Genomic DNA, 13,689 nt, shown 5'->3' on the forward strand with positions numbered 1-13,689 from the left:
GTAGATCCCCTTAGGCATCCGTGTAGATCCCCTTAGCCATCCGTGTAGATCCCCTTAGGCATCCGTGTAGATCCCCTTAGGCATCCGTGTAGATCCCCTTAGGCATCCGTGTAGATCCCCTTAGGCATCCGTGTAGATCCCCTTAGGCATCCGTGTAGATCCCCTAAGGCATCCGTGTAGATCCCCTTAGGCATCCGTGTAGATCCCCTTAGGCATCCGTGTAGATCCCCTAAGGCATCCGTGTAGATCCCCTTAGGCATCCGTGTAGATCCCCTTAGGCATCCGTGTAGATCCCCTTAGGCATCCGTGTAGATCCCCTTAGGCATCCGTGTAGATCCCCTTAGGCATCCGTGTAGATCCCCTTAGGGATCCGTGTAGATCCCCTTGGGGATCCGTGTAGATCCCCTTAGGGATAAGTGTAGATCCCCTTAGGGATCCGTGTAGATCCCCTTAGGGATCCGTGTAGATCCCCTTAGGGATCCGTGTAGATCCCCTTAGGCATCCGTGTAGATCCCCTTAGGCATCCGTGTAGATCCCCTTAGGCATCCGTGTAGATCCCCTTAGGCATCCGTGTAGATCCCCTTAGGCATCCGTGTAGATCCCCTTAGGCATCCGTGTAGATCCCCTTAGGCATCCGTGTAGATCCCCTTAGGGATCCGTGTAGATCCCCTTAGGCATCCGTGTAGATCCCCTTAGGGATAAGTGTAGATCCCCTTAGGGATCCGTGTAGATCCCCTTAGGGATCCGTGTAGATCCCCTAGGGATCTTTGATCCCCGTGGTCTTCAAGCTCTGCACGAAGGAGATATGGAACGTAGATTTTATTTTTATTTCTGCTAATAACCATGTCTAATGAGAACCATAATTTCATCAATCAAATACTCGTGACCGACGAGTGTTCTTTTGGGATAGATGGGCCTTTAAACCATCAAAACACCCGCATGTGGTGTGACGAAAATCTACACTAGGCTTTCCTCACCATCATCAACAACAACTCCGACTGAATGTTTGGGCGGTGTTCAGACGAATTTAACTCATAAGAGTTATTCCGGCCAATTTGAACGTTAAATATTTAAAGCTCATTTAATTATATTCAATTAAGACATACTAATATGGCAAATACATAAGCCACCCTTTGTAAGTCTTACACCCGCTAAATTCTTCGCGCTTTTATGGCCTTTCGCCCTTTGACCCATAAACGCTCGCCTCTATATTGAAAACGAAACCAAAACCTTTGCTTGAGGAAAAAGGCAGAATCGGTAAACAACTAAACTGAATGCATCAAATATTCTCGCGCTTGTAATAATATTTTTAATAATTGTATTTAAGTAATAAATAGTTAGTTCTGTAAGGTCATTACAAGTTCTAAAACAACAAGTCCAACATTGGGACGCAATACTGGTTCACATAGTAAAAGGAAAGTTAGATCCAGAGTCTCGCCGCCAATGGGAGCTTTGTCTAAAAGGTAGTCCGTTACCTCTATTCGAAGATTTAAAGAATTTCCTCGAAACTCGAACAAGAGCATTGGCTGCTGCTCAAACAGAGGGTACTCATAGCAGACACAAACAAGCTCAAGAAACTACAAAGAAATCCACAATGTCGCACCATGGCACAGCAAGAGAGAAATGCGTCATTTGTTCGACCGACGGCCACGTCATTTACAAATGTGGCACATTCTTGAAAGCCTCTGTAAATGAGCGTTGGAACTTAGTCAAAAAGCATTTTCTATGTTTCAACTGCTTACGATCAGATCATCAAAGCACTGAATGCAATGGAGGCATTGCCAAAAATGCACCTCCTATCACAACACCCTTCTTCACCAAGATGAATCGAAGGAAAAAACCGTTCACAAGATCCTGCAGGGCTCAGGAGCCATGTCACACGTTGTACAAAATTCAAGCGGCAAGTCCAGCGTACTTTTATCTACTGTTATCCTTAAAGTCAAGGATTCAACGGGTGGATAGAAAAACGCAAGAGCTCTCTTGGATTCGGCGTCGCAGCCAAGTTTCATGAGTGAAGCCTGCGCCCAACGATTAAAACTAAAACGATCACATTTAGCCCTGACAATCGGAGGGATTGGAAACAAGGGAAAAGATACCTGCCAAACCAGCGTTAGTCTACATATGCGCTCAAACGTGGACAGTTCCATTGAATTGTCTGTAGAAGCACTAATTCTGAAGAAGGTTACCGGATATCTTCCGCAGCAACCATGTAACCCTAGCAAGTGGCCACATATCAAGGGCCTACAATTGGCTGATCCGAACTTTCATACACCCGGTGAAATAGACATTTTACTCGGTGCTGACATCTACACAGAAATCATTTCCGGAGGGATAATAAAGGGACCTCCAAATACGCCAGGTGCGATTAACACGGTATTTGGATGGGTCATTTCAGGTCCAAAAGGAACATACGACAACCAGTCAGTCGCTCAAGTTTATCACACCTCAATTCAAGAACAAGTTCAGCGATTTTGGGAGATTGAAGAAATAACAACACCTGCCATTCTGTCACCAACAGAACTCGAAAGTGAAAAAATCTTCAATCAAACCCATTCAAGAGATAAGAAAGGACGATACATTGTACGATTACCATTCACGGTCAATCCAGACGTACTAGGAGACTCAAGAACAGCAGCCATTCGACGATTACAATGCGTAGAACGCCAACTCGACAAGGAGGAGGCCAGACGTGATTAATATCACAATTTTATGGCCGAATACCTTCAGCTGGGTCACATGGAATCCATTTCGCCTGGCGAGGTAAAAAGTAAAGGCACATACTACCTACCCCATCATTCGGTAATCAACGAAACAAGTTCAACCACAAGCTTGAGAACTGTTTTCGACGGGTCCGCTAAAACGTCAACTGACGTCTCTCTTAACGACATTCTCGTCGTTGGACCCAAGCTCCAAGATGACCTCGTTCATCTCCTAATTCGATTTCGCTTCGACGACATAGTCATGGTAGCTGACCTTGTGAAAATTTTTCGTCAAATTTTAATACACCCAGAAGATACGGATTTTCAAACAATCGTTTGGAGAGAAAAGAAAACTTCACCCATTCAAGACTACCACCTTCTCACTGTCGCATACGGAACCGCATCTGCGCCGTACTTAGCAGTAAAGGTACTCAAACAATTAGCACACGATGAAGTGGCGCCAATTCTTTCCAACGATTTCTACGTCGATAATCTGATGTCTGGAGTCTTTGACAGAAGCATTACTCATTCAAACAGAGCTACAGAAGTTAATGGAAAAAGGAGGATTTGAGCTCAGAAAGTGGGCGTCTAACAACCCTGTTCTTCTAGAGTTAATACCTCGAGAATTACAAGAAATTCAAGGTCCTCTAAGAATAGACAACGATGAAGCAATTAAAACACTGGGGCTATACTGGCAACCAGCTTCAGACTAGTTCACTTTCAAGGTGACACCATCCAAAGCCAGACGTCCGATTACAAAAAGAACAATTCTATCAGACACCGCCAAGGTCTTTGACCCCCTAGGTCTACTAACTCCAATCGTTACAGTAGCCAAAATTATTCTTCAAGAGCTCTGGTCGTGCAAACTAGAATGGGATGAACCCTTAGACAGTAAACCAGAAAGCCACTGGTTGTTGAACAAATGGATATCGTACAGAGAAGAATTACCAGACATACAAAAAATTATCGTCCAGCGTCACATATCTCAACTAGAAGTTCATGAGCTCACTCTTCACGGCTTTTGCGATGCGTCGGAACGAGCTTATGCCGCAGCGGTTTATCTCAAAAGCATAGATATCAACGGCAAAGCGCAAGTCCAACTCATCGCAGCAAAAAGAAGAGTCGCTCCGTTAAAATCGGAGTCAGTTCCCAGACTCGAACTGTGTGGAGCGCTTTTATTGACAAGATTAATCAAGTTAATTCAAGAGTCCTTAAAGGTCGTAATACAAGACGTACATGGCTGGACGGATTCAATTATTGTCTTAGCGTGGTTAGCATCACCACCCCAAAGATGGAAAACCTTTGTCCCCAACAGAGTATCAGAGATTCTCTCTATTCTTCCTACAATCGAGTGGCATCACGTACAAGGACTGTCAAATCCGCCCGACTGTGCCTCAAGAGGTATATCTGTATCGAAACTTCGGGACAACCATCTTTGGTGGAATGGACCAAATTGGCTGACAATGGACTCACCGATCGACCAGCTTTCGATTGAAAGTGAACCCGAGGAGTGTTTAATGGAAGAGAAAAAGGTTAAATACGCGGTTTTTCATTGCTACCTTGACAACTCGTTACTTCAATTCAAGTCGAAGTTAAAACCACTAATACATGTCACTGCGTACATTCTTCGTTACAAACATAACTTACGAAACGCGGCGCAACGTAGGAAGGAGCAAGGTATTCCAGATATGAAACGAACAGGACCTTTGACAAAAGAAGAGTTGTCTGATACCTTGAATCAGTGGGTTAAAGTAGTCCAATTCGAGAAATACTTGGACGAAATTCAGAGATTGGAAAAGAACAAATCACTCAGAAGCAAGAGTCAAATTCTTTCGTTAAATCCTTTTCTGGATCAAAAAGGAATTCTGCGCATCGGAGGTCGTTTACGACATGCGAATCTTCCCGGTAATCAAATAAATCCCATTATTTTACCCAAGAAAAGTCATCTTACATGAACATGAGAGGAACTTTCATTGTGGATCTCAGTTACTTATGGCAATACTACAAAGGAAATATTGGATTGTTGGTCTCCGCGACGCTATTCACTTTCACATACGGAAATGTGTTCGTTGCGTGCGCCAACAATCTTCAATGGGAGATTTACCTCCACCAAGAGTTAACCCACCAAGAGCGTTCTTACAAAGTGGAGTTGATTACGCGGGACCGTTCCTTTTACGAGTCATAAAAGGAAGGGGACACAAGATGTTTAAAGCGTACATCGCTGTTTTCCTCTGTTTCTCCACCAGGGCTATTCACCTAGAGTTAGTCAGCGACATGACTACGGATGTATTTCTAGCGGCACTTAAAAGATTTGTGTCCCGATGAGGAAAACCGACTGTAATGTACAGCGACTGCGGTACAAATTTCATTGGCGCCGACCGCGAAATGAAGGAATTTTTAAAATTCATGACCACTACGACTAACAATGAAAAGGTGCAGACGAAGGTATAACGTGGCACTTTAACCCACCCGCTGCACCACATTTTGGGAGCCTGTGGGAAGCAAGAGTAAAATCAGTAAAATTTCACCTAAAAAGAGTCTTTGGATCAACAAATCTGACGTTTGAAGAAATGAACACTCTTCTATGCCAAATCGAAGCGTGTTTAAACTCTCGACCACTAACACCCTTAAGTTCTGACCCTACCGGTTTAGCTGTCCTTACGCCCGGACACTTTCTAATAGGAGACTCACTAACATCCATCCCAGAAGCAGATTTCACCACGACACCAACCAACCGACTTTCCAGGTGGCAAGTTGGGCAACAAACCCTGCAGCATTTCTGGAGACGATGTAGTAATGAATATCTCTCACGCCTGCAACAGCGTCCTAAATGGGCAAGTATTAAACCTAACCTAAAGGTCGGGGACCTTGTCATCATAAAGGAACCAGACCTCCCTCCAACTAAGTGGAAAATGGGGCGCATTCAGACTGTCCATCCAGGAGAAGATCAATGCGTTCGTGTAGTGACTTTAAAAAACAACTGACAGAGACATCAAGAGATCAATTTCGAAACTTTGTCAACTACCATTAGACTAATAATCATGTGTTCGGTTTCATATTCATATTTATGCATGGTATATTACATTTCATTGTTTGTTGAAAATCAGTATTTCAAGGCGGGCGGGATGTTCAGACGAATTTAACTCATAAGAGTAATTCCGGCCAATTTGAACGTTAAATATTTAAAGCTCATTTAATTATATTCAATTAAGACATACTAATATGGCAAATACATAAGCCACCCTTTGTACGTCTTACACCCGCTAAATTCTTCGCGCTTTTACGGCCTTTCGCCCTTTGACCCATAAACGCTCGCCTCTATATTGAAAACGAAACCAAAAGCTTTGCTTGAGGAACAAGTTCGCCAAGAAGGCGATGATATTATTTCATTGCACGGCTCTCAATTAAACCGTTATATATCAAGCAGAGATCGGCATTCTAATATACAACAGAGAGCGACTGCGCTCGTGAGCCCCAGCCTAACCTAGGGCATTGGCGATCTTTGAAGCCCAGAGCCCCCCGACCTATGATATCAAGTTTAACTGTGTTAAAATGGGTTCTTTAAAATTTTATTTAACAAAACTCTATAGTACAAACGTTTTTAATATAGAGTGTTTTTACAATTAAAGCCCGCAACCTTCTGAACGCCAGAAGCCCACGCTGTGTAATCCCCACGACCAAGCCGCGAAGAAAAATTCCGTATACTTTTGGCAAGTTATATGTATATGTAAAGATTTTTTGTATTTAATTTAACCTTTGTATATATTTTTCTATTTGACACTATTTAATTTAACCTATGTACATATTTTTTCTTTATTAAATAAACTAGAGCTTCAATGTTAAAGCATTTTATCATTAGAAATATGGCAAATATACCTAAAAAGATCACTAAAGTTTCTTTTATCATTAGAAATGTGGCTTAACATAATTTGGCAAATATACCTAAAAAGATCATTATTCTGGTTACATTAATTATAAAAAACAAGGTGATTAAGGAATCTGTAAAAATATTTGTTACTTCAGGTCATACGTTGTAAGCATCGCGTATTTTTCCGATAAGTGTCACACTTATTATTACACCGATAAGTGTCACACTTATTTGTTACTTCAGGTCATACGTTGTACGCATCGCGAATTACTCCGATAAGTGTTACACTTATTTGTACTTTTGGTCATACGTTGTAAGCATCGCCATCTATCAATTAGGTCTTCCAATCTATAACAATTTTACATTAGAAGTGTTTTAAATAACGCAGCATATTATATGGTATTAAAATTTCGCGGTCAGGATAGTATTTCTCAAGACTAAAAATATGACATGGTATTTAAATTTTCGCGCGGTCAAGATGTCACTTCGCGCCACCTATCAATTAGGCCTTCCAATCTATAACAATTTTAAACTAGAAGTTTTAAAGCAAATTCTACGAAGTAGAGAATGGCGTAAATCGTTGAGGCGTCAGTTCTGGAAGCGGAGGACCGTGAGTTCGGATCTCGGTCACGACGGTTTTTTAAATAATTGGCTTTTTTGGTTAAATCCGGTAGGGGATCCTCCCTGGTGGTCCCCCTTTTCCCTTCCTGCCCCAAAATCGGTCCTAAAGCTGGGAGCGGCGGCGGCGGTGGCGGCGGCGGCGTGACCCTCTACAAAATTTCATTGCCATTTATGTGAGGCAATGAAATAAAAAGGCAGAATCGGTAAACAACTAAACTGAATGCATCAAATATTCTCGCGCTTGTAATAATATTTTTAATAATTGTATTTAAGTAATAAATAGTTTTTCAGTCTGCATTCGTTAATACACGAACAGGCGGGTTTGCTCGGGGATAGAGTTATTGGCCTATTTTTCCTCCCAGCTCGTCTTAATGGACAACGCTACTTGGCGCTTTTGCAGTACGAAATAGCAGACGCTTTAGAAGATATTCCGCTGGAAGAATACAGACAGATGTGGTACCAACATGACGGCGCACCAGCCCACATCCCTAGATGTTGTTAAGATGCTCCACTACACGAGTTCCCTCAACGTTGGGTTGGCAGGAACGGTCACGTTCGATGGCCTGCGAGTTTCCCCGGACCTAACTCCGATGGACTTTTTCTTGTGGGCGTTCATCAAAGCACAAGTGAACGTGACGCCCGTTGAGAACATAGAAGATTTGCGTCACCGAATCATTGCAGCCTTAAAACTTGTCACTCCGGATATTATCAGACGCTCGTTTTAAAACATGCTTCATCGTGCCCAAACATGTATCGCGGAAAACGGAGGTATCATAGAACCTCACTTGTACAATTCTTATGTTTATTCGAATAAAATGTTCAATTAAATCTTTCAGACATTTCTTTCATTTAAGTACAAAAATGCGAAGGTTATTGGCCCCTATGGACAGCTTGTTTTTTTCATCATAAAATACAACAGAAAGTACTCTGTACACATACAGAAAATGATTAGGAGTTGGGTGGTCCTCACCACCAAGGATCGAACCGAGCCTCGGCCTCGGAACCGAGGATTTTTTCGCTCTTATTAAAAACATGAATAACTGAAAGTTTGGCCCATTTTCTACCGTAAAATTTATATCTAAGGAGAATGAATATGTGGAGACGATCGTCCGGCTACCGGCACCTTGGACGCTTTTTCCCCTGTCTTGAGCGGAGGAGGAGTCAATACTCGAAAGTTTTAGTTTTAGTTTTGTAACTTTTGTTTTAGTTTCTTTTCGTGGGAACCGTCGAAAAGCGAAACGTGCGGGGGCGTGCCTGCTTGGAGGGACGAAACATCTACAATATTTGGTGAGAGAACGCTACAAACATGAATTCTTGACTCTCCAAAGAGAGTACAAGAGCCTCATCATTTCTTCTAAGTTGGAGTCTTGGAGGGACTTCTGCTCTTCTGTGTCGAAGGAGGATCCTTACTCTCTTCCTTATAAATTGGCAACTGGCAAGGCCAAACGTAAAGATGCTGTCTCCTGTGTGGAACGAGAGGATGGCACGCTGACAGAGGGACTTACCGAAATATATGAAACTATTCTTAATTCTCTTTTTTTAGACGACTCGCAGGCTGATGACCTTGAAGTACACAAGGAAATCAGAGAGTCAGTCGAAGCTCCGTACGTCGAGCCAGACGACGTAGATTTTAAAGAAGAGGAAGTACTTAATGTCATTGATTCCTTTAAAAGGGGCAAAGCCCCGGGTTTTGATGGCATTTCTATCGAATTTTTTAAGATTATGTTCTTGGTCTGTCCCTTGGTTTTCGTGCGCCTCTACAATGCATGTTTGACTCTTGGGCACTTCCCAAAAATTTGGAAAGTGGCAAGGATTGCATTGATCTATAAGGAGGGGAGAGATAGTCGGAACGCTCGATCGTACCGACCAATCTCTCTACTGTCAGTAGTGGGTAAGGTTCTTGATAAGCTCCTATCAAGAAGACTGTACTACTCTCTTCATAAGAGAGGTCTCATGAATTCAGCCCAATATGGGCTCAAACATGGCCGCTCCACGACGCATGCTCTTTATAACATCGTCGATTGCGTTAAGCATAACAAAGAGAGTGGTCTGCACACCAGTCTAATCTCCCTAGACATAGAGGGGGCCTTCGACAATGTCTGGGTTCCGGGGGTTCTATCAAGACTCCGACAGGTTGCTTGTCCAAAGAACTTGTATTATTTATACAAAAGTTTCTTAAGTAACAGAATTGCTTCGATTGATGTAGGCGGTAGTGTTCTTAGTAAGTCACTTACCAAGGGGTGTCCACAGGGTTCTTGTAGCGGACCTCTCCTCTTCAATTTAGTCATGGATGGTGCTCTTAGTCGGGTTTACCCGGCTGTGAGTGCTATTCAGGCCTTTGCAGATGACCTGCAGGCGATGGTTTGGACAAGGAGGATTAGAACTGGAGGGGACATTAGGGCCTCTATTTGCCGACTGTGCGACGGTGGCGCTATCTGAAAATAAAAAGGAAAATTACGCCATTTCACGAGGTTTCGCAATCGGTTTCGTCATAAAATTTTCTTTTACAATCATGGCGGCGTCTAAGAAAGCTTTAGGGTCTACAATGTCAATTAATTGCTTAAAGCGTCCAATATATAGGTATTATGGAGGTAATGTCTGTTCATTTGTAAACTGTGATAATAAACAGGCGCAAACGAAAAATATTTCATATTTTACGTATCCCAAGGATAGTGCAAGGTAAACAATTATCTTTTTTTAGAACTATAAGCCTTGGTAATAAAAACTTATTTTTAGGTGTAAAATGTGGATAGCTCAAAGTGGAAGAAAAGATTTAGATGGGAAAGAAAATGAATTAGGTAACAGAAATCTTAAGGTTTGTGGCGAACATTTCGAACTATCCAGCTTTCTAAATCCATCCTTGAGGCATCGACTGACCAAAATAGCCGTGCCTCTTCCTTACAAGTCAACCAGTTCAGGTTTGCGCGTGCAAAATAAACAAAAGACAGTCAAAAAACTGTATATTATGATGTAGATCCTGACAAAATGTAACTAAATAGGGTCAATCATCATCGAGGAGGCCATTAACGTGGATAGTGATCGGGTAAATGAAACTAATGTATCGGTATCAGTTGTGAGAAATGAAGCCGCGTTGGTCGCAACAGAATTCCTCGAAACAACAGGTGTGTACTCTCTAGTGCGGGAAATCAATATCAAAATTTTGCCTTTTGATAACTTTCGGCAAAGAAACAACCATAAAAATACTAAGGAACTTAAGTGAAAAAAATTTAAGAGTTGGCTTTTGCATTTGTTAGAAATAAAACTAGGACTTAGGAACTAAGTGTTTAAAATATTAGAATTGTTTTCAGCCTCAAAATCTATTGAAATACCAAGATCCAAAGAAAATATAGAAGAAAGCGAATTACTTCTAAACACAGTAATAAAATCTATTGAAATACCATCTAACTCTATTGAAATGCCAAGATCAGAAGAAGAAAGCGAATTAATTCATAAAGAAGCGTCTATAGATTTATCGAACTACAATGTTAAAGTACATGAATCTTGCAAAACTAAATTTAAAGAAATCGGTATCCAAGTAAATGTTCAAGATAATTCTGTCATTTTCGCTAAAACCTCTACTAATAGAGTTTATAAGTTGAAAAAATTGTTACGACTGCAGTATAGCAAAAAAAGGAGATTAACGCGCAGATTTAGTCCGAAAATTGATAAAAATTTGCTGCTAGCAGAAATTTCGAAGTATTTGCCAGAAAAGGGTGTACAGTTCATTCGAATGCAAATTGAATCCGGACAAAAAGAGAAGAATGGAAGAAGATATACAAATAGTGAAAGACAATTGTGTTTAGCACTTCATTATCATGGTCCTAAGGCGTATAGACTTCTTTCACAAATGTTCACTTTGCCCTCATCGAGATCACTTAGTCGATGGCTGCAAAATATTCCCTGTCACCCTGGAATAATGCCAGATTTATGCTCAATTTTGGAAAAGAAAGTCCATAGTATGTCAACTAAAGAAAGACTTGCGATTCTGACCTTTGATGAGATCGCTTTGATGGAGGGATTGAAATACAACGATAATGAAGATTACATCGAGGGTTTTGTTGACCTTGGATCCCACCGTACTTATGAAATAGCCAATCACGCTAATGTCTTTATGGTGTCGGGAATTGCTGCCAAATGGAAACAAGTTTTTGCATACTATTTAGTTAAAGATGCAATGCGCAAAGACATTTTACACGACATTCTTCTCAAAGTCCTAGAAAAGTTGATTGACATCGGATTCAACGTAAAAGTTGTTGTATGTGATCAGGGTAGCAGTAATCAGAGCGTGTTTTCTCGATTGAATATAACAATAGAATCGCCATACATATTTGTCAAGGGGAAAAAAGTATTCTTTATGCATGACCCATCACATGAAATCAAGGGAATAAGGAACAATTTTAAAAAATATAATGTTACTTTTGGAAAAGATCATTCCGTTGCATCTTGGAAACACATTGAAGCAGCCTATAAAGCTGACATTGAGGAAGAGCTTAGGATTGCTCCAAAATTGACTAGGACACATTTAGAATTACCTGGTTTCACAAAAATGCGGGTAAAACTTGCAGTACAGGTGTTGAGCTATGCAGTGGCTATGATGATTATCTTTTACATTACGAAAGATAAACTACCTGGCAAAGCTATTGAAACTTGTAATTTTGTTAGAGAATTTGATAGTTTGTTTGATTGCCTGAATTCGAAGAGTCTATACGATACCAAACCTTTGCGCAGGGCGATAAAACCAGGATCAGACCATATTGCATTCTTAGAAAAAAAGCTGGATTGGCTTTCCACAGTTGAATTTCAAACAAAAGGATTGAAACAACCACCTGTTTTGTATGGCTTCAAACTCACCATCGCGTGCGTAATACAATTATCAAAAGATTTGTTTGAAAATGAAGGATTAGAATATCTTCTAACAGGCCGCCTTAGTCAAGATGTTTTGGAAAACACATATGCTGCAGTCAGAAGAATTGGTGCATGTAATGACAATCCGACACCACAGTTATTTAGATTCCAATTAAGAAAAGTCATGGCTTCTTCATTGTTCAAAGTTTCTGAATCTGCTAACTGTAGCACTGATGTTTCTTCTATGACTGACGAGTACCTTACCAATATTTTTAACTCGGTTGGACAAAATAGAAATGCTGCAACCCTAGAACCAGATGTTACGACGATACAATCTGAAGATATTTACCACAATGAAGATGAAACGCTTGATGATACCAACATACCTGAACCTGAAGACTCTAAAAGATCAAATGTCATAACATATATCAGCGGTTATCTTGCGAAAAAAATAATGCAAAGACATCGCGATTGCTTGGAATGCTCAAAAGCACTCCTCAAAGAAGACAAACATATAACGGTTACACGAGAAACATTGACTGTTTTGAAAGCATACACAACTGAAGAAAACAGTGATGTTGGGAGTTTAAAGTTGCCTAGTGAAGCTTTTTTCAAAGCTGTTTTGCAACTTGAAAAAATGTACGATGAACAGTTTCCCAAATTGCTTTCTGAAAAGAACATAGCTTCTGAAATGCTTAAAAAATTTTCAAATGTGACAATGCCTACTCTATGTAACGGAATTAAAACCATGGTCTTTAAACATTATTTGAAAATGAGGATCAATCATTCTGTGAAGATAATGAATCGACAAGCGAAAGATGAAAAAGTATTGAAACGAGAAGCGGCAAAACGAAAACTGGCAACTAAAGATTTGGACTCTGAAAATTTTGAAAAAAAAACCTCAATAGAGAAGAGGTTGGCTAAATTTCGTCACATTTAGCACAACAATATGCAAATTTTTACCTGCGTTCATAGAGTGAATATTTATACTTCAGATGTAATAATATTAATAGAAATTAATATATTAATAGAAATTAATATATTAATAGAAATTAATATATTTCTACATAAATTTGGGAAATTAAAAAAGTGTATTACTAATGTATTCTTCTACAATGTGTTACCAAAAAAGTATTTTTCAAATCTAAAACTTTATATTGTGATAAACAAAATGATAATTATTAAATACTATTTCCAGCAACTTTCTTTCTTTTCAATTGCCTGTTCATATTTCCCACCTTTCTAGTAACAGCTATCTTGTAAGACTAACTAGCAGACGATCTTCAGAATTAAAAAATAGTTTTTCCTTTTTAAACACAGATGGCAGCACACGCCGTACCAAAATCCAGTCCATAGGAATTTTACATTAAGTGTCCCCTCCAGTTCTAATTCTCCTTGGTTTGGAGTTCCTCGAGGCGGGGCCTTGAGGTTCTTGGTAACGAAGTTCTGGATACTCTCAATCAGTGGAGTTCAATTTATAAATTGAAGTTCTGCGCTAGGAAGACTGTTGCAATCACCTTTTCGAAAACAAAGGTGATGAATCGGCTTCCTATTTTTTCTCTTAGTAATGAGATAATCCTTAATGTCAAAACCGTCAAGGTTTTGGGCGTTACCTTGGATCAAACTTTATGTTTCTTGCCTCACTTAGAGGAGGTT

At 40.4% G+C, this 13,689-nt stretch overlaps 1 protein-coding gene across 1 annotated transcript; it reads left to right on the forward strand.

The window, feature by feature from the left end:
• The first annotated feature begins 843 nt into the window (after positions 1 to 843).
• Positions 844 to 4,654, forward strand: LOC149958359 (uncharacterized). Its single transcript, XM_090167155.1, has 6 exons — positions 844 to 944; positions 1,351 to 1,900; positions 1,963 to 2,655; positions 2,728 to 3,126; positions 3,206 to 3,367; positions 3,425 to 4,654. The coding sequence occupies exons 1-6, from the start codon at positions 844 to 846 to the stop codon at positions 4,652 to 4,654; spliced, it is 3,135 nt and encodes a 1,044-aa protein (XP_090023281.1).
• The last annotated feature ends 9,035 nt before the right edge of the window (positions 4,655 to 13,689 follow it).

Source organism: Leiobunum rupestre, chromosome 2 (assembly GCF_980474605.1).
Source record: "Leiobunum rupestre chromosome 2, qqLeiRupe1.1.hap1, whole genome shotgun sequence".
Classification (NCBI taxonomy): domain Eukaryota; kingdom Metazoa; phylum Arthropoda; class Arachnida; order Opiliones; family Sclerosomatidae; genus Leiobunum; species Leiobunum rupestre.

Bases quoted from the DNA above. Each gene is read 5' to 3' on its own strand.
- LOC149958359 (XM_090167155.1), top strand. From the start codon at position 844: ATGTCTAATGAGAACCATAATTTCATCAATCAAATACTCGTGACCGAC. The intron at 945-1,350 runs GTGTGACGAAAA...TAGTTCTGTAAG, and splicing joins CATCAAAACACCCGCATGTG to GTCATTACAAGTTCTAAAAC. The intron at 3,127-3,205 runs GTACTCAAACAA...TGATGTCTGGAG, and splicing joins CGCCGTACTTAGCAGTAAAG to TCTTTGACAGAAGCATTACT.